This window comes from Fundulus heteroclitus, unplaced genomic scaffold (genome assembly GCF_011125445.2).
Source record: "Fundulus heteroclitus isolate FHET01 unplaced genomic scaffold, MU-UCD_Fhet_4.1 scaffold_70, whole genome shotgun sequence".
Classification (NCBI taxonomy): Eukaryota; Metazoa; Chordata; class Actinopteri; order Cyprinodontiformes; family Fundulidae; genus Fundulus; species Fundulus heteroclitus.
In genome coordinates, this window is record NW_023397143.1 from 514,332 (window position 1) to 534,519 (window position 20,188).

At 39.2% G+C, this 20,188-nt stretch overlaps 2 protein-coding genes across 2 annotated transcripts in view; one reads left to right on the forward strand and one right to left on the reverse strand.

Annotated features, from left to right (window-relative positions):
• The window catches only part of ggcx (gamma-glutamyl carboxylase), a 29,140-nt gene extending 20,513 nt beyond the window's left edge, over window positions 1-8,627 (reverse strand). Inside the window, exons 1-12 of the mRNA XM_012876404.3 lie at window positions 8,603-8,627; window positions 8,118-8,318; window positions 7,888-8,046; window positions 5,471-5,636; window positions 5,292-5,370; window positions 5,078-5,184; window positions 4,179-4,342; window positions 3,750-4,081; window positions 2,553-2,684; window positions 894-1,045; window positions 644-813; window positions 430-560 (exon numbers count right to left, since the gene is read on the reverse strand). Of these exons, the coding sequence (XP_012731858.2) occupies window positions 430-560; window positions 644-813; window positions 894-1,045; window positions 2,553-2,684; window positions 3,750-4,081; window positions 4,179-4,342; window positions 5,078-5,184; window positions 5,292-5,370; window positions 5,471-5,636; window positions 7,888-8,046; window positions 8,118-8,318; window positions 8,603-8,627 (1,818 nt within the window). The remainder of the gene's footprint in view (window positions 1-429; window positions 561-643; window positions 814-893; window positions 1,046-2,552; window positions 2,685-3,749; window positions 4,082-4,178; window positions 4,343-5,077; window positions 5,185-5,291; window positions 5,371-5,470; window positions 5,637-7,887; window positions 8,047-8,117; window positions 8,319-8,602) is intronic.
• A 2,729-nt stretch (window positions 8,628-11,356) lies between these two features.
• Window positions 11,357-19,338, forward strand: gmcl1 (germ cell-less, spermatogenesis associated). The gene is made up of 15 exons (XM_012876417.3): window positions 11,357-11,705; window positions 12,779-12,956; window positions 13,063-13,186; window positions 13,281-13,377; window positions 13,462-13,559; window positions 13,678-13,790; window positions 13,874-13,939; window positions 14,824-14,908; window positions 15,004-15,094; window positions 15,196-15,336; window positions 15,441-15,510; window positions 15,625-15,700; window positions 15,796-15,941; window positions 17,627-17,714; window positions 17,802-19,338. The coding sequence occupies exons 2-15, from the start codon at window positions 12,781-12,783 to the stop codon at window positions 17,940-17,942; spliced, it is 1,512 nt and encodes a 503-aa protein (XP_012731871.2). The 5' UTR covers window positions 11,357-11,705; window positions 12,779-12,780; the 3' UTR covers window positions 17,943-19,338.
• The last annotated feature ends 850 nt before the right edge of the window (window positions 19,339-20,188 follow it).

The window sequence follows — 20,188 nt, forward strand, 5'->3', positions numbered from 1 at the left end:
TTAACAGAGGCAAAATTATTATGAGATTGATTCTCAGACCAGCATAAGTAAATGTCTGGCCAGGAGTGTGTAACAAAAGTGAAAAGCACTCAGCTTCATTGACAAGTTCATTTTAAGAGGTGTTATTTTGTTTAAGTAAAAAGAATAAAACACAGGAAACTAACTTTTTTTTTTTACCTTTCTCTGTTCATTTCACATGTGGAAAACACAGAATATTCACTTTCCCCAGCATAGGACCCATTCAGAATATTCCCAACTTCACACATGCTTATGAAAATTGTTGTTGACTCAAAGATCTACCCACTGTGGATCAGATCCAAGTCCCCATTGTGCCTCCGTAGAAATGGGACTTGGATGTGTGCATTTCCACACAGATCACCACAGCAAACGTGCTGCAAACCTGGGGTGAAAGCGATAGTGTGTAACTACCTTTATCTGGTCACCAGGCTGCAGAGTGTGGTTCTTGTTCTCGTCCACTATCTCAACATTCACTCGGCCCTGGAGCACATGGACGCTGGTGTTGCCCAGGTCTTCGCTGACAAAGTTCTCCAAGTGGAGACCTGAGAGGCAGCAAGATGGTAGTTAACATAACTAATTTTCAGCTTCCCAGAAAAATTAGGATAAAGAGAGAGAGCGTCTCAACCTGGGAAGTCAGCAATGAAGACGATCTCAGTCTGATTGTCCAAACTGCCCTCAATCTCCTGGAACTTGGTCCTCCAAGGTGAGAGGTCCACGAGCAGGGGCATCAGCCACGGGTTGGGTTTGAACGGTGACCAGTCGGCCTTCACAATGTCCACGCGAGGATCGAAGATCCTTAAAGAGGAAAACCAATTTAAACCCCGCGCTTTCTCTCTCCACCTGATCCTCCGTCGGCTCCTCGAACGCCCCCTTACCTCTGCTGGAAGCGCTCGTTGATCGACACCCAGATGTCAAAGTAGATTTCAGGATCGGAGATGTTGTAGCGTGGAAGCAGCCCACTGAGACAGGTGGCATACTGCTTCAGCATGTCGCCGTGATCCTTCCAGCGACGACTCTGGGTGAACACCTGAACACGGGCGGAGTAAGTGAAAGCTTTAAAGATCAGAGAGGGAACACAAAGTAAAAAAAAAAAACAACAACGACTGTTTAAACCTGTGGCCTAAACAGACATCTTTAGGTGAGAAGCGTGTACTTTTATTGCTCGTTTAGTCAGAAAGGCACCAATTAGGCTTCCCAGGCCAATACCAGTTTTTGATTCTCTGAGGTTTAACCTGGTGATTAAATTTTTTTACAAAATTAATGTTTTTGTTTGGGGGGGATTTTTCACGGCTCTAGTGACTCGCTTTTTCTGAAAGTAGGCTGACAGGAAGCGGGGTGGAAGAGGGGGAGAGACATGCGGCAAAGGACCGGGGGTCGGATTCGAACCCGGGTCGACCGCGTCGAGGACTAAGGCCTCCGTACATGGGTCGCGTTACCTGCTGCGACACGAGCGCACTCTCCAAAAATGTTTTAGCGACTTACAGATAAATGATGTGCTGCAGGTTTTCTAATGAGTTTGGAAACCAACAGAAATTGAAAGTAATGCAATGTAACAATAACCAGGAAGTGTCAAAGTGAAGTCATTGGGGGCCCGTATCCTGCCATTTTAGACGTGCATCTGCTTCAACCCACCTAAATTGAACAATTACATTCAATTTAGGTGGGTTTATAAGCATGTTATACAATATTTATAAGCAGGACTCTGAAGAGGTTGACTACATACTGAGGAAGCAATACAGCTGTATGATTAACATGCTTTGGACCGGAGGCAAATAAGCTTGGCAGGCCCCAGCCCCTGTGGACACAAGTTTGACACCTCTGCCCTAACCTTAATAACATTTTTTATAGACATAAATCTGTGGCAGGTGTTAGTTTAAAAATGTACTGAAAAGAGGATAGATAAAAAAAAAAAAAATAAGCATTTTTCTAACAGCTGTGAGAATTTTTTTTTCTATTCTTAACACGTTTTATTTTATTTACTATGTTCATTGCATTTATCACATATTTACTCATTACTATTAAAAAGGGTTTAAGGTTTGGGCTTTTTCAGATATTAAAGTGTTTTTCTAATGACTGCTATCTCTCTCTCCTAAGTTACAGAGTAAGGCCTTGGGCAAGAGACAGACTCACAATGAATGTTTGTTTTTGCATGCATTATCCGTAACCGTAACGAATTGCACCTCGCCATCTGTTATTATTTATTTTCCTGAGAACTGAGTGATTAACTGTTTTTTGGTTGTTCTGCCTGACTGAACTGCTAGTTTATTATGTCAAAGGTCACATTGCAGAATGTCTCCCCCCCTTCCTTAAGCCCTGCAATGTGTTCTGTAACTCGGGTTCTCTGTGATAATAAAAGGCGAGGCTGAAGAGGAGAATGTTTTAGTAGAGTAGGAGAGATGTAACAGAATGCATCTATCTGCTTCTCCTTGCAAGATTCAAAAGAAACTAACAGCTGTTGTCTTTTTTTCCTTTATGTTGCTTCATGAACATTCTGGGTGTTTGAACCTGACAACAGCGTTTTCCTGCAGTCTCACCCCTGGGTTCAGATATCCGACTTCACCCGTTTTTCCGTCTTTGTAGGTGATCTTCACGTGCTGATGGCTGCGGGAGTGGACCATCATGTCCCAGGAGTAGCCATACAGACCATTGGTCCAGTTATTGTAACCCTGGACAACAAAAAGAAGAAGAATATTCAAATGATTTCACATTTCATTGTTGCGCAGATCTGCTCATTGGTTAGATGTGGGTGCATGAATAGACATTTGGGTGTGCACACACACACACATTAGTATACCACTCTGCAGCACTTCTCAGCAGGTGAAAGAAATCTGGCCCAATCAGCAGCACCCTCAACTCAGGTATATAAGGAATCCACTAACCATTTTGCTGGTTTTGCAACAGAGCTGAGGAAGGCAAACAGAGCCTCCAAAGCAGCATCTCATGGGAAAGGACTTATAAGGACTACCGGTAAGCCACTAACTGGGCTCTATTGGATGAAATTTGACTGTACTTTCGCATTTGAGAAATGAAATGAACAATTTATTGAAGTAACAGTTTGTACTGTTAGTTTATAGTTTGGTTCCACTAAATGTATGTTAAGATATCGAATGTAAAAAACCTTATGTCCTAAGAAAAAGAAAAAAAATGTAATTCTAAAGTGTGGGGATTTGTTTGATTCAAATTCAACCAGACATGGAATTTAAAAATTTAATACTGTGAGTTTATGGTTAAAATTGTAAGGGAAATGTATGTTTAAGGTTAAAATGGAATTAGTCATTAAGATAAATATGTCTAAAATGTATGTTAAAATATTTTGTATGTGTTTTGCAGGTTTTTCACCTGTTCTGTTCATTGGTTCTCACTCATTGGTGAAAATAAAAAGACTGAGTGAATTCCTGAAGTCTTCAAGTCCTCCTTTTCAAGTGTAGGAAGCCATGAAATTATAGGACACTTGACATATACGAACCCGTATTCAGACTTTACGTCACGTGCGAGAAAGAAAACTCCCATGTTTTCAGTTTATCGAGAGACTCAATGATAAGGGTTCACCTATTTCAAAGTTTCGACTATCAGAGCTTCTGTTAATGGTGAAACAGTGACTGTTGACACTGATTGAGCAACTCGGTCAACTCAGGAGGGGTTCAAACAGCTTTTGATCAATGGGGAGTACAACATGCACACAGCAAAAAGGAAAGAAAAACAAATGAATGCAAGACTCTGAGAAGACACACCTTTGTGATGAAGTGTGAGTAAGGCATGAAAAACTGCTCGGCTATGTAAAGAATGGTAAAAACAGCTCCCAGCTTGTGCTTGAATCTCAGTTTGGAAGCTTTTGCAGGATTTTGTGTCGCTTGACGTTCGCCGCTGCTGCCGCTGCTGCCGCTGCCGCTGCCGCCGCTGCTGCCGACTTCCGGGTAAAGGCAGGAGGTGCTGGGCTGAACCTCCGCTGAGGTGAGCGGCAGGATACTGCTGAGGAAAGACGGGAAGCGGGCAAAGAATCTCCTTGGCCAATCGGCGTAGCAGAAGAGAAGACTGGTCGACAACATCGTGTAGGAGAACATCCCTGAATGGGGTTAAAGATGCACGTAAGTAAATCGCTAGCTCAAGCAAATACTTCAGAGCTTGTCCTTGGAATAAGGAAACAAAAACGGCACACTGACCGATGCTGAACAGCTGGGAGTTCATGCAGTGGAAATAAGAGACGAAGAAAAACGCGAAAGGCCGCGTGGCGTCAAAAAACAGCAAATATCCGGCGGTCAGGTCCAGAATAAGGCCACCTCCGTGCACCACCAGCAGACTTACTAACTCCACAGGAAGAATCACTCTAGAAAAAAAAAAAAAAAAAAACACTGGTTAAGCTCTGATGCACAAGATGCAATCCCTTTCAAAAACATTTGCACCCCTGTGATGTTTTCACATATTAAATCAAATAATGAATGGTTTGAAGTATCTTGAAAAAGTGTTAGCCTGAAGCATGGCATGCTCATCTATTCAGGGTCCTTACAGAAATTTAACCACCTTTTGCTGCAATTACAGCAGCAAGTCCTCCGTGGTATGTCTCTACCAACTCTGGACATCTTTTACCAGTTTTATTTTTTGTTTGTTTTTGCAAAATAGCTCACGCTCAGATTGGATGCACCGTCTCAGAGAACTGCAATTTCTAGACCGTACCACAGATTCTTAATTGGGTTTAGGTCTGGACTTTAAGTCGGCCATTCGCACATGCTTTGATCTAAACCCTTTCCATTGTATCTCTGTATCTTTTCTAGCATTATCCTGTCTTTTAGCTCCATCTATCTTCACATCTACTGGCCAGCTTCCCCATCCTTGCTGAAGAGAAGCAACTCCACAGCATGATGCTGCCACCACCATGTCTCACAGCAGGAATGGTGTGTTCAGTCTTAGCTCTCTGTCACAGATCAGGTCATACAGCTTAAAAAGTTCAATTTTGCTCCTATTTTGTATGTTTATCTCCTAAAATCCCAATACAAAACACTAATTGTGTGGTCACAAAATGGCAAAAAGTTAGAAAAATGATTAGGGATTAAAGAAAACATACTTGAAAGGATCAAAGAGCCAGTGGTGCGCCAGATACGACATGGAGTATCCCTCCACCCAATCCGCGTCCAATTTTTTAACTCCAGCAATGAAATATACGATAAAAATCTTAAAAAAAAAAAACATAAAAAAAAAAAAATCATTCAATCATGTTTTCACAATGCCTTCATGAGTAATTTGCACATAACGACAAGCTTACGACAGCTGAAACAAACCTGCGTCCGCAGCACGGTGTAATTCCAGAGAGGAACATGAGCGTTTCTTATGGAAGGTTTCCGTAATCCATCCATCGACCTAAAGAAAAATAAATAAATAAATCATAATCCAAAAATGACTGCAGTGGAGAAAAGTGTGCCAAAGCGTTCACTAGTAGACTAATAAAGCTTCACCTCACCAGTATCTGTTGCCGTCCATGATGGCGAGCTGAAACCCAATGAGGCCGTAGAGATACGAGTGGTTGTTCCAGGCCGTTTTGTCCAGGAAGAAGACGTACCAGTACGTCGAGATGAACATGAGGCACGAAAGGCGGTAGAAGCAGCCGAGCATGATGCCCAGGGCACCTTTGATTTAAAACAAACACACGGCTTTAGTTAAACTGAGCAGCGATCTCTTTTTAACGGTGACGGAGTCATGAGGTGTTCAGGAAGCTGCTACACGCCGCAGAGATCGTAAACATAGCGTGTACCAGCAATCGTCTGGTCACCGCCAGGTTCTAAGACTATTCACATCTAACCTCAAGTTAAAAAACATCCAAACACTAAACCCATACTGCCGTTTTATTTTTTTAAATCAAGCAAAAAACAAAGGTAAAACAGAGAAGCTGCGTGTAGAAATAACTAAGCAAACCCTTTCTGTTTCCACAGGATTGAAGGAAAAGTAGCCGGCAGGCGGTGCTTGTTAAATGCGCTTAATGAACGGATCATTAGCAAGTGTGACAACTTTTACGAAAGACGTTTTGGCAGTTTGCTGCTCTGGCGTGTTTAAAAAAAAAAGAAGAAAAAAAAACCAAGGTAGAAAGACAGCAGTTATGACCTTAAAGAAGCTATTTTTTTAAATTAATCTGGGAAGGGTAGCAGGCCATTTTCAAACAAGCTGAAGTCCATTATTCCCCTGGGGAGGAATACGATCCACAGGTAAAAATGTTTCACTCTGGTGCCAATCTTCACAGGAGTGAATGTTCCAGCGAAGTTCCCCCGAAAGGCAGACCACGCAATTTCCCAGAGAGCACAGAACAAATTCAGGATCTCCACAAGTACGGTTTGTCATGAAGAGTTAGTGAGAGAAATCTTTCAAAATGGAACATCTGATCAGGAATTAGATTTGCAAAGTTGCATCCGAATGAACCACCAGGCTTCTGGAGCAACGTTCACACAAAGTGTTAAGCATGGCGGCAGAGGAGTGATGAAACGTCTATAAACATCCATAAGCCGAAGTAATGTTGAAAAGAAGAGCGACCCCAGATTCCTCCACACCCATGTGAGAAATTCATAAACTCAAACAGACATGACTACTTTAAGTCGCAGCTCATGAAAATGGACTTTCAAATGTGGTTCTTCACGCTGCTGATTTTGTTGATAAATGACGTTAGCGTGGAACCTATAATGAACTCTTTCTACACTAGAAGTTGGATTTAAATTGTTTTAAAACCTAGAAAGGACCAGTGACCGTATTCACAAAGAATCCTAAGACTAAAAGTAGCTAATGATGACGCTTTAGGGGGGGAAAATTTTAAGATTTTTCTTAGAATTTTCCTTTGGTAAGAAAAAAAAAGGTTATTCACAAATCATCTTAGGCCTTAAGAGAGCTCCTAAACTGAAAAATGTGAGGAGGACTTAGCGGGCCTAAAAATGTCTGAAGCAGAGACGGCAGAAGAAGCAGAGAGAGCTGACTGGTTGATCCACCACATAAACAGTGGAGGAAATTAGCACATAAGCTTCTATAGCAATTATTAATATGTAATTAGATAAGATATTTTATCATCCACATAGGGTTGAACTAATTAATTTCAGCACCGTAACGTAATTTTAGTAAGGATAAATAAACAATAGGAAAAATATTTATTAATCATAAATACAAATTGGAGAAATGTACAAAGAATGTAGTACCTACACATTTTTTATGTTATTGGTCGTTTCGCCAAATACGACCAGTATGGCGAGTAAACATAACAATAAGCAAATCTAAATAATGACGAGGATGTGAATAAGGTACGTTCAAACATTTTGATGCTGTGTGACTATTATTTAAATTTTATTAAGTTTCGTCATCATGTCAGACATTGATTTCTTATTTATTCCAGTCTAATCAGTTAATTTCTCTCCTTCGATCACTAGGTGCGCATTTGTGTTTTTTTTCCCCCTGTACCATCAACCAATCACAGCTCTTAAAAGACAGCGTCACACGTAGCAACGGGTTCAACCACACCTCCTCACTAAGACAAAAGTTTCTGTCGTCTCCTTACTCAGAGTTGTTCTTAGCATCTGAATCCCTCTGAAGCCAAAACTCCTAGTTAGGAATTTTTCAGCTAACATGGGAGCTCTCTGAGAGAACTCTGAGGATCTTTGTGAAAACAGCCACAGATCATGATCCTTATGACCTTATATGTGAGACTCTGGACGTGAAGCAGGGTGGGATGTGACTTCTAAACTTAAAGAGATACTTTAAATAGACTGAAACAGCAGCTGATTTGTTTTAATTCGTATGTTTGTTTCTTTAAAGAGCATTTTTTTTAGCTAGAGGGAGATTTTAAGAGAGAATGTACGGATCTGCTTGCGCTTTCAGAGCTCTTACAATAACTAGTAAGATACCCACCGAGGAACATCACCAGATACACCAGGTACATCCAATCCAGCGGGAGGGGCTCTAGGAAATTGAAGAGGGGAAAGCGGCACACAGGGGCCCCGTCCAGGTATTTGTAGTCCAGGTGGCTGAGGCCCCGCTCCTGTGTGACGTCTATAGCCATCAGCAAACCTGCACAAAACACCGGCCATGAACACGGGCTTTTCTGATGCGACAAGTTCTGCCGTAAACACTAGACTCACCAAACAAGCAGCGGAAGATGCCCAGCGATGCAGGGTCAGTGGGTCGGTTCAGAAGCGCCACCAGGTTGTCCCAGGAGCTCAGGTCCTCCTTTCTGAACCCAAACAATGTCTCCATCCTGCTTTTAGTCTGGGCTTTCACTTCTTTAGGAGCTGCGCCCTTCTTTGCAGTTTTTTTCTCTCTCTCTCTGCCAACAAAGGCGCCTACAAGTCGAGTAAAAGGAAAATCAAGACACAAATCACATAGTTGATCTTTGAAGGCAAGCCTCAACCAGATCTGAATGGGTTCATTAAGTTCTATTTACAACAATCTATTAACAATCAGCCGGGTTTAAATTCAGGGTCATATTTACACGTGTTACAGCTGTGGTTGAGAACCTTGCTTGTTGTAAAGTGTTGCTCTTACAGGTCATTAGAGTGAAAAGACAACAACAAACAGCTTCCTCTCTGTCTGTCAGACTCACTGACAGTGCTAACAGTAACCTCACCTGCAGTAGCGTCTCTCCCCTCCATGTTTTTCTTTTTTTTTTTTTTCTTTACAGATTCTGGATTATACCGGTTCGGGACAGGGAAGGAGTCTTTTCTCTGCTCCCCCTGCCCCAGGTAAAGGTATCCTGCGAGGGGAATGTGGCGGACAAGGTTTACGTGTCACAGTCCCACACACACTCCGGGAAAAGAGCAGGAGAGGAGGGGGACATTGTGGGAGGGATTGGAATGTTGCGAAAGAGGTGCTTCGTGCTCATTGGCTGATCTCTCTAGAAATCCCGCCTTCTTTACGTCATATCCGGGAAATTTCCTCCTGGCAGCGATACGTTTAGTTAATGTTTAAAATTATTAAAAACATATTTTATCAATCCCAAAAGGAAATTGAATATTTTAACACTCTATATAATTTCTCAATTGCTTTAAAACATGTGGTCACCATTACCTGTAATTCAATGTAAATTATATATTCTGGTCAATTTTCTTTGTTTGCATTAAGAGAGATATCAATTTACATTTCTGTGTAGCGTTCAGGTGTGAATAACAATTCTTCCCGAATTTCCCGTTTGCATGACAATAAAGGAATTCTTGTGTTATCTTAACAAATTTCTATCATTTTTCTTATTTTAAATAAAATATATTAATTGCCTCCAGATTTCTGTGATAATTTTTACTTTACATATAGTTTTAATTCATATCCTGGTGACATCCTTAAACTAATAATGGTTGTATATTAACATATTTGTACCCTGAAGACTATTTGCATAGTTAAAGCTTCCTAGGAAGCACGTTGGTCAGTGCAATCGACTGATTTTATATTTATTTTATTTTTTAAAGTATGGAAATATTATGTATGTAGTGTCTGCGTGCTATATGTTTTCTGTGTACATCCTGAACCGGTGTCCGTCTGAAAGAAAAAAAATCACCATGGTAATACATGGTGACAATAAAGATTCTTGATTCCTTATTTATATATTTAGAAATAATGAGAATGAAAAAATGTATTAATGGACATAAACATTGCATCTGTAGCATGACAGATAGAGTTCTATGAAGATAAACTAACAAAACGTTTTATGTTTTCTTTCTTAGATTACATTTCAAAAAGAACTCAGAGTATATAATTAATAATCTGCTCTGGTTAACTTTTTCTTAGTTAGTAACAGTGGTATTTACAGTCATTGCTATGCTATGTTCACCCTTAAATTTATAAATATTTAAAATATAATGATTCTATGAAAGTAATCTGGCTAGCTATCTTCCTTAATTTTTTCTGTGTATTTTGTGAAATCATCTTGCGATATTTGGCAATTTCTTCATAAAGCTTGATAACCATCATCGATCATTATCATCTTAGTTATACATGTCATAAATAGTAATTTTTAGTCCTATGTTACAACGCGTTGTAAATTAAATTTATATTTTATTCTTTAAAGGACTGGTTGGCAGCTTGACTGCTGTTCCGATGAACCAATCAAACAACGGGGACTTCTTGAAGCGCCTCAGTGACGTTAACATCATTTGACTGAAGCATAGGAGATATTAACAAAATAGTTAACAAAAGCTGAAACAATTACAAATGATTTTGGAAAGGTAATGAATTACAGTTCTGATTAATGGTTTGCATTAAGCTGGTAATTTCCATCATCAAACAGCAGGTGGCAACAGTGCGCATAATGCCCGGAATACCTGTACACCACTCAAAAGGAACACTCCAGTCCAGCGGGAGGAATGGAATTTGAAAGGATTAATAGGAACAGCCATAGACATAATAGAATATATTATGCCTATGGGAACAACAGGAGAGGGGATAAAGGAAATACAGAAAGCTGTTATTAAATATCTTGAGAATATAGGATTATACTATAAGATTAAAAAGGTATGTAGATGTATGGGTGTGTGTATATAGGTATGTATATGTTTGTGTGTATGTATATGTGTGTGTATATATATATATATATATATATATATATATATATATATATATATATATATATATATATATATATATATATATATATATATATGAGAGAGAGAGAGGGAGAGAGGTAGATACTATAGACTATAGATATATAGATAAACTCTAGATATGTATATATATATATATATATTATATATATATAAGAGAGAGCGAGAGAGAGAGAGGGAGAGAGATAGATACTTGTAGATATAGATATATAGATATAAATATAGATATATATATGTATATATATATATATATATATATATATATATATATATATATATATAAGAGAGAGCGAGAGAGAGAGAGAGGGAGAGGGATAGATACTGTAGATATAGATATATAGATATAAATATAGATATGTATATATATATATATATATATATATATATATATATATATATATATATATATAAGAGAGAGAGAGAGAGAGAGGGAGAGGGAGAGGGATAGATGCTGTAGATATAGATATGTGTATATATATATATATATATATATATATATATATATATATATATATATATATATATATATATATATATATATATATATATATGTGTGTGTGTGTGTGTGTGAGTGTGTGTGTGTGTGTGTGTGTGTGTGTGTGTGTGTGTGTGTGTGTGTGTGTGTGTGTACATATAGATATAAATAAAGTAATCATCACATTGATATGGCCCACGCTACATACTCCGGTACAGTAGGTGGCGGTATGCACCTAAAAGCTAAGGTTGCAATCTGCCATTAAACAAAAAGAAGAAAAAGAAGAAGAACAGTCCAGCTGGTGGCGGTAATGCGCCTCAATAGTTGGTCTGCCAACCGCCACAAAGCACCACAGGAAGAAGAAGAAGAACAACAACAAAGCAAGCAGTCTTTTTTCTTTGGGTTCGGACTCGCTTTTCATTTAGAAAAATGTAACCGAAACCAGAGGACATTTGGCCGTCCGGAGGCTTGTAGAGAGCAGCAGCCTATCAGAGAAAGACAAACTACTGTCATACGGGTTTTTGTTGGTGGATTTTGGGAGCTAAGTTAGCTGTAAGGTTAGCTTCACTGTGGGTTAGCTTCTCTCTACTGTCTCCATAAAGGTCAATATAGATTATAAAACGCCCAAAAATAAACCTCACACTTCGTCACCTCTTAACTGTCGGGTAAGTGGGACAAATTGTGCTTTTTAGCCGAACATACTGCCAGTCTGATAAATGAACGTTCACTGTGAACAGTTCATGTGTCAAATAGGGCGATTTTCTTCAATTTATTTGGTTATGATGAAATGCAGATAAATGGGACATTTTGTGGTTTATTTATCTTTATAGATCGTTATTTTTAATGATCTATAAGGATAATATTTTTAACAAACTCAAAACAAAGTGTGTCAAGCTTTCATGCTGTCGGCTGTGTTTATAGAATGGAAGTAGTGAGAGTCATTAGTGTTGATAAATTAGTTCAATGCGATGTTTTTATCTGATAAACCTGCCTGAACACACTAAATGCCGATAACCAAAAGGCTGTGTGAGAGACAGAGCAGAGCTGTAAAATATGATGCATTATGCATCACCTGAAATTAGGGTCTATAGAGGTCCAAGACAAAGCAAGTAGGTCCATTTTTACCAAAGGAATTGGCTTAATTTTGATCCTAGGTTGTTGCCTGACATTGAAAATGAACGGGCCAAATAAAATAAAAATAAGTGGTGTGAAATACTAACAGTTCGCTACCCAATTTTTAAATCTATGTGTTGGCTATAGAAAAAAAAACATTATCCATGGATTTCCATATGAGAGATATGAGAATTTTGTTAAGCTTGTGATCCCCATCACCATTATTTTTACAGCAATGTTATGGTTAAAGTTTGTAAAAATGCTGTTCAGCACCATTTGTCTTGTGTTAAACAACATTTGACAGTGATTTTGTCTTTAAAATCTTTTGCTACAACGTCGAGCTGCTGAGGACTGGACTTAATTTGGCTTGTTAGAGCTTTACAATGTATTGTCATCACAATGTCCACACGTGCGGTATTAAAATCACAAAAAGGACTTTTTGGAATCCACCATTTGTTGGCCGTCATTGTTGGCATGGAACAGACAATGAATTTGCCTGATAATGATGAGGGAGAAATGGAGGAAAATGCAGATTTATTACAATCGACGTCAAGATATTTAACGAAATATTCCCACTGCATGACTTTCCTAGATTTTACAGCTCTTGTTCTGACTGTTTGTGTAGAGATGGGAAGCCTGGCCAGCAAGTTCCAGTCCCCCTCGCAGGGACAAGAGGAAGCAGCCGAGGGCACCGGCGGCAGCCGGAGACATGGGTCCGAGTGCAAGAAGAGGAAGCGGAACACCAAGTGCGACTGCGACAGTGAACATGATGAAGAAGACGACATGCTAGATACGCCTCGCAGGCAAGTCCACTTAAAGAATTTAATTCACCATCAATCGGTTCATCTTAATATTCTACTGAAAATTTTCTCTTGTGTTTTGTTTTTTTTGCCTGTTTTCCTTGAGCAGGAAGAAGTTGAAAAGCACCTCAAAGTACATTTATCAGACCTTGTTTATAAATGGAGAAAACAGTGATATTCGTATCTGTGCTTTAGGCCAGGAGTGGAACCTCCACAAAGTGTATCTTTGTCAGGTAAGACAGTTAAAAAAAAAAAAAAGCCTGTGCATTTACAGTGTGTACGTTTGTCTTCTTTCTATCTCACTGCGTCTTTATTGCCCCTTCACAGTCTGGATATTTCTCCAGCATGTTCAGCGGCTCTTGGAAGGAGTCCAACATGATGGAAATCAACTTGGAGATCCCCGACCAGAACATTGACACTGAAGGTGAAAGTCGCAGAGAGCCGAGTAACGGCTGTAACCTTGTCTCGTTCTTTACCCACAGCTCTTTCTTGTCCGCTGTCTGTGCAGCTCTGCAAGTCGTCTTTGGGTCTCTCTACCGGGACGATGTTCTGATCATGCCCAACCGGGTGATCAGTATTCTCGCTGCTGCGTGCATGCTACAGCTGGTCGGTACACATGGGAAAACTTTCTGCTCTTTTCTGAAATGTGAAGTTAACAATTCGACTCTTGGGCATCTAAAAATCTGTATATTTATCAGAATTATACATTTTTCCATGTCTACAGGATGGCTTGATCCAGCAGTGCGGTGAAACCATGAAGGAGAACATCAGCGCGAAGACTGTGTGTGGCTACTACGCTTGTGCGAGCATCTATGGGTTGGATTCAGTCATGAAAAAGTCAGATTTTAAACATATTTTAACAATGTTTGAACTGTAGATGTGTTTAGACTGAGCCTCTGTCTGGGTTTTTTCTTCTGCAGATGTCTTGAGTGGCTTCTAAACAATTTGATGACCCATCAAAATGCTGACTTGATGAAAGAACTTGGGTACGCGTTCTGGGGACCCTTTGTGTAAAAGCGTGTCTATTCTTAAACTTATTTATTTACCACAGTCCAGACAAACCTTCATTTGAGATCAGGCTCCCATAGTGTCTGGAAACGTCCACAGTTGGATTTTGCAGTTTTTGGAGGTCTGAAAAGTAATAATAATTTTAATGTTAGTATTTTTATAGGTTCCTTTCAGGACATTCAAGGTCACCGCACAAAATAAGAGACATAAATTACAAGTCAAGAGAGAAAGTTTATTAAAACGGGAGACCTGAGTGGAATAAAGGAATAAAGGTTACAAAAACAGTTAAAATAATGACTAGGCAGTCACAAAGAGAAGGCTAGTTGAAAAAGATGAGTCTTGAGGAAGAATTTAAACGAGCTCAGCCAGTCAGCGAACTGAAAAAGAGAGTCTGGATTACGGTAACATAATATTTTCAGACTTCATCTATTGGTTCATTATCTGCCCTTCAGTCTGCCTACCCAGTATCCTTTGTTTCTGTCCACTTATTTGTCCATCCATCCTTTTGTCTGTCCACCTATCTGTTTGCTCTTCTGTTTCTGCATCACGGCATCCATCTTTCTCTCTTCGTTATTCCCTCCATCCACCCATTTTTCTCTTCCTCTGTCCATCCATCCATTATCTAACCACTGTCTTCTATTAATCTGTTTGTTTGTCCATTATCCACCCATCCTTCATCAGCATGTCTTCAAATTTATATATATAAGTTCTTAAAAGTAACAGAGATCTGGAATTTTATTTTTTTGAAAAACTTTAAAATGTTAAGTCTTTAGGAACACTAGATTCATTTCTTTGATTTATTTATTTTTTTATTAGACAAACTATTGATCTATCTTTATTTTCCCTACTTGTGTAACTGCAGGTCTGAAGTGATGGAGCTGCTCATCCAGTCCTCAGACCTATTTGTCATGCAGGTAGAGATGGACGTATACACTGCTCTGAAGAAGGTAAGATAGAAATGTTCATATCCTTCATGCTCATTCTGTCTATTTTAACATGAGCCTAATTTAACCCGTCTCTTTATAACTTGATTTCGGTGCAGTGGATGTTTCTGCAGCTCAACCCTTCGTGGGACGGACCAATCAAGCAGCTTCTTGCCGATGCTGACGCTTGGCTTTGCAAACGCAGGACAGGTGACGTCCGCTGCGTCTTCTCGGACTTTAGCTGCATGTTGCGTCGCTGCTTCTTACCAGAAACTCTCGTTTTGTTTATCGTTAAAAACATTGACGCGCAGACCTGTGCGAAAAGGAGCCATTCTTAAACACGGAGGAAGGGGTGGCGTTTCGCTCAGTCTTCAAGCTTGTACGTCTCCAGTACATCATTAACGATCTGGCATCTGCACGCATCCTGGAGCGAGACAATATTCTGCCCCCTGGTGAGGACATTTACGTCTTAAATGCTCCAATGTCCTACTTAGACGATATTCGGATGGTTTGTATTCTCTCTGGTAATGATTTGTGTCCATGATTCCTGTTATAGAGTGGCTAACGGCGATGTACAAAAACCAGTGGTTCGCTATGCTCCGGACAGAATTTGACAATGATAATGGGTGAGACCCTGACTATAAACTACGGTCATGAGTTTTGGGAAAGTGAAAAAAAAACCTATCGCAACGTAGACGTTGCACCCTGCTTTGAAACTAACGCTGCCTTTCTGTGTTTAGACCTCAGGAGTCTAACAAAGATGAGTTTGAGCAGAACAGCATGAGGTGTGGCCGGAAGCTGACTAAAGATGGAGATGTGAGTTTGTAGGCATTAGTGTTATGATTATCTTTATTTTTGGACTATATATATAGTTCTGTACAGAGAAATAACCAACTCTTTCTCTGTCTCAGTACTGCTGGCGGTGGACGGGCTTCAACTTTGGGTTTGACCTGTTGGTCACTTACACAAACCGCTTTATAGTCTTTAAAAGGAATACACTCAGTCAGCCATGTGGGGGCGCTGTGAGTCTACAAGCGCGAAGGCATCTGGCTTACAGGTGGGAAACTCAGTCGACTTACTTTACTGTATCATCCTAACATTTGCACCGCTCGTTACTACTTTACCTGCAAAGTACGAATATCCAGTTAAAGTGTTTTTTGATTAAACATAATGTACAAATGACCACGATTGTCGTCTGTAAGTCGATTATACTGTGGTTTGTAGTCATTATCTAGAGCTGTACATTTGGTCTTGGTTTAAAACGAGCAAAACGTCCTGGTCTAAAAGTTGTCTTAAAATGTTCTGCAAACAATGTAAAAATGTCAGAAAGATGCAAAACTCATTTCACCCTATTTTCAGCTGTGATGCTGCGGTAATAATATTAGAGGAAAATGCTCTGTGGTTTTTATTTATGGGCAAAAACCTCAGAGACTAGTGGTAAGTGGGGCAATGTTTTTACATCTTAACACTGGATTGAACCAGAGGATGGGTGCTGGCAGTAAGACGCTTCCTAAATATCATCAGAGACAAAGTTCAGTTGGCATCATTAAAGAAAATTGTCACTTACGCATCAAGACAGACTGGACAGGAGGATGTTGCCAAGGCAGATGAGAAGAGTTTAATTGGTATTAAAAAAAATAGGTTTTCACTACATAGATAGTAGGCCTGGAGTTATGTATTATCTGAGCATAAAAAAGTGTCCTGAATAGACGGCTCAGTTAGTCAAGCGTTAGGTTAATAAAGAAAAGGTCAGAGTTTGGGACTGGCTGTTCTGTAAAACAGATCTATGTTAAATATGATTGAATTTGACTTTGTAAAGTGCCTCGAGATGACATGTTTCATGAATTGGCCCTATATAAATAAAATGTAATTGAATTAAATCTCTAAAACTAGTTCTAGACAGGGAAAAAACTTTTAAACCAAATATCTACTAAATTAACCCTACACGTCTATTAACCATTTAGATGTTAAGATTTATTTTCAATGGAAGAAATGCTTACCGGTAGAGAGAATAACTAACTTTGAACATTTTTAAAACTAGGTTAAAAAAGTATAGATTAAGTAGTTGTATGATAATTATTTATTTACCAGTTATGATGCCTGATACGTTATTTACTGATATTAGAAGTAAACGTGTGCATATGTTACTATGATCATAAGGGTACAGAGTATAAAACCCAGCTTTAAAAAAGAAAGTGATGGATAAAACCATCCACATTTGACTGTTTGAGATATAGCAACTAGACTTAGACTTAGACAACTTTGTCATTTTGTATGTACAGAGTGCATACAGAACAAAATTTAGTTGCATACAGCTTGTAAATTACAGTATAAAGAACAGCAGTGATCAAAATAGTCCTATTTCAAAAAACTATTTGATTTTGATCTATTTTTGTCCATAAAAAATAAAAAAATATGTGAATTATCCCTTTAATACACAAATGGGAACACATCCTCTGCATTGATTTGCAATAGGTGGAATATAGAGACAGTCAAACGCAACAGAGGAAATGGTTTGTTTGCGAATGTCTACAATATTCTAAAAGACTTCCTGAAAAGTCTTGAATTTGAAATCTGGAAAAAATAAGACTTGTGAAAAAGCTTTGTTCCAAACAATGGAACAACTTATTAAAACATTCCAGCTGGAAACCAGTTGTTTTCATTGTTTGTATACCTGTTTATACTATCATTCCCCTGCTTTTACAGGCATAACTTTAACCTTTTTTTTTTCTCTGGGTGAAGGTTACGTCTGGCCTCCTTTGATAGCCGAGGGAAGCTGGTCTGCAGCCGTTCTACGGGTTACCAGCTCCTCACCCTGGAGAAGGACCAGGTCAGAGAGCTCTGCCATGCCGCAGGTGTAGCCGTCTCAGTCTGCAGATGCGTCTTAATAATCGACTTTTCCCTTCTAACCCTACAGGAGTACGTGGTGATGAACCTGGACAGCCGCCTGTTATCATTCCCCCTGTATGTGTGCTGTAACTTCCTGTACACGTCGCCTCATTCAGACCACCGTCCAGATTCCTCGGAGCCAGAGAGCGCCGCCCGCGCCGCGTCCTGATATCTGTCCAACCAGCATTTAGCTGCTACCATTCCCGTGGCGACAAGGAGTCGTTCGCCCAAAGACTACGTGCTGCAAGGCACCAGAGCACTGGACTCCTCTTGCACACACGGACTGCATGCTTGTAGCTTTGTGGAGTGTGGGGGCGTTTGTTGCATCCATACGGGCAGTATTTTTAGCACATTTTGAATTTTTTTTTCACAGAGCAAACCGTTCAGAAGGGATCAGACCACCTTTTTGTCTGCAATGAGCTTCATCGTCTTCCTTTGCCATGAATCGTCTGCATTGTGTGCTGGACCACTATATAGAGTTTAAGAACCTCAGGTTATGGTGATGGAGATATCTGTTAAGAGTTTTTTTTTTTTAGTTATGTTTAATACCTTTTTTTTATTATTTAAAGGTTTGGATTATACCATTGAAAAAATAACAGGGACAATGTGATGAGGCATCAGTGCACGTTTTAAACAGGATCGTCATATATCAGACACTCCTCAAGCCGTCTCATTGTCTTCATAGTGATGGTCCAGATTTACTCTGGCAAACATGAATTCTGCTTTTATTAAAATATAAATACATATTTTATAGAAAGATTATAGAATCTGCTTCACGTGTGACATTAGGCAGCCAGCGTAAAGAAAACTGTTCAATATGAAGACGATGAGGATAAGAAGATGCTTCTGAAGGAGATTTTTTTTTCTTCTATTTTAACACTTTTTAAAACTCTAGCTTGTGTCTTTGTTTAGTTTTCCAACAAAGCAGCTTCCCGTCTACGCCTCAGATTTATGGAAGCATCATCAAGTCCAGACAGATTTCTTTCCAATCTCTTCTGTGGCAGATCGTTGAGATCGTACTCGTGTCCGATCTTTGATTCCATCTTCACGAGGTTCTGTTTCGTTTTTTTCCCCCTGAAACTACGCTTTTTATTTCCACAGGTTTCCTGCAGTGTTGGTTTCCTGCACTCTCACTAGATGTTCAGTCAGGCCCCTGATGAGGGAGTTACGACTGTTTTGAGTTACTCGAGTTAAAATCTTCCCCGCTAATGGAAACATGTAGCTGAGCATTTACCTAAATCTGTGCATTTACCTTTTCTGTCTGCTTTCGTTCAGGTAATCTGTTCACTTCCTGTTTGGATATGTTGTAAACTTGTCGTTACCTCCAAAACGTTTTGAGAAGCTGGTGGATTCTCAGTTGTAAATGAGATGTATTTTAACTCCTCTGCATCTCTGGCAAACTTTGTACAGCCGTCCTCATGTAAAAAAAAAAAAAAAACATTGTTAAACTTGTTTCTTTTTGGGTTTTATTTTATTTTTATGGATGTTTTATGTTTTGCAAAAGAGATCTCTTCACTGCCAATAAAACTGGCCTTTTATACGGGCTGTGGTGCTATAACACAATCTGACCTCGTCTTATTACAGGTACTCAGACGTGTGTTTATGAGTGAAGTCGTAAAGATATCAGTATAGTGTGATGACTTTTCTTGTGTAACTTAATCGTTTCCAGTTAAAGGTTGGAACCCTCCCCCATTTCCTCCTCCAATCATTTTAAAAATGTCAAGTTTTTACCAGATTTTGTATGAATCATTTTCAAAGCAAGTCATGAAACCTATTTAAGCAAAGCAATCCTAACATTTTAGTGTTTTATATCTTCCTGCCAGACACACTTTTCTTCTCAATTGGCTCCTTTTCAGTTTTTACTGTTTTTGCAATTAAGTATTATGAGGTGAGAAATAAAAAATTAAAAAAACAGGAAATTCCTAAATTAATAAAATCTGAGTACTGAGGACTAACTGAGCAAGCCAAAAAATTCTAAACCAAAAAATAGGACAAATTCATTGTTCTAGTTTCAAACCAATGTAAAAGCACTAAAATCACTTTCTTTAAACAAACAAGAAATATCTTTCAAATCTAACTGCATTTTCCTAACTTACCTCCTGTAATATTAACATAAATTGCCCTTGGGCGTGCAAAACCTTCTCTTTGTTCTTCCTTTCACCCAAAGACATCTGGACATATGGATCAGCACCACCTGTAAACGTAAGCGGGTACAATGGATGGTTTGATGTGTTATTTTGACCGTTTGGGGGCAATCAAACCACACATAGAGCATTGAACTTCCAGTCCCGGCAGTCAATCATTAATCATGTTCTTAACTTCTTAATGTTGGACCCATGCATAACACCTTTTTAGATAAGCCAACATTTATTGTAAGATAACAGAATGAATACAGCGTTATAGATTAGTTTGACT

Bases quoted from the DNA above. Each gene is read 5' to 3' on its own strand.
- gmcl1 (XM_012876417.3), top strand. From the start codon at position 12,781: ATGGGAAGCCTGGCCAGCAAGTTCCAGTCCCCCTCGCAGGGACAAGAG. The intron at 12,957-13,062 runs GCAAGTCCACTT...TTCCTTGAGCAG, and splicing joins ATGCTAGATACGCCTCGCAG to GAAGAAGTTGAAAAGCACCT. The intron at 17,715-17,801 runs GTCAGAGAGCTC...CTAACCCTACAG, and splicing joins TCACCCTGGAGAAGGACCAG to GAGTACGTGGTGATGAACCT.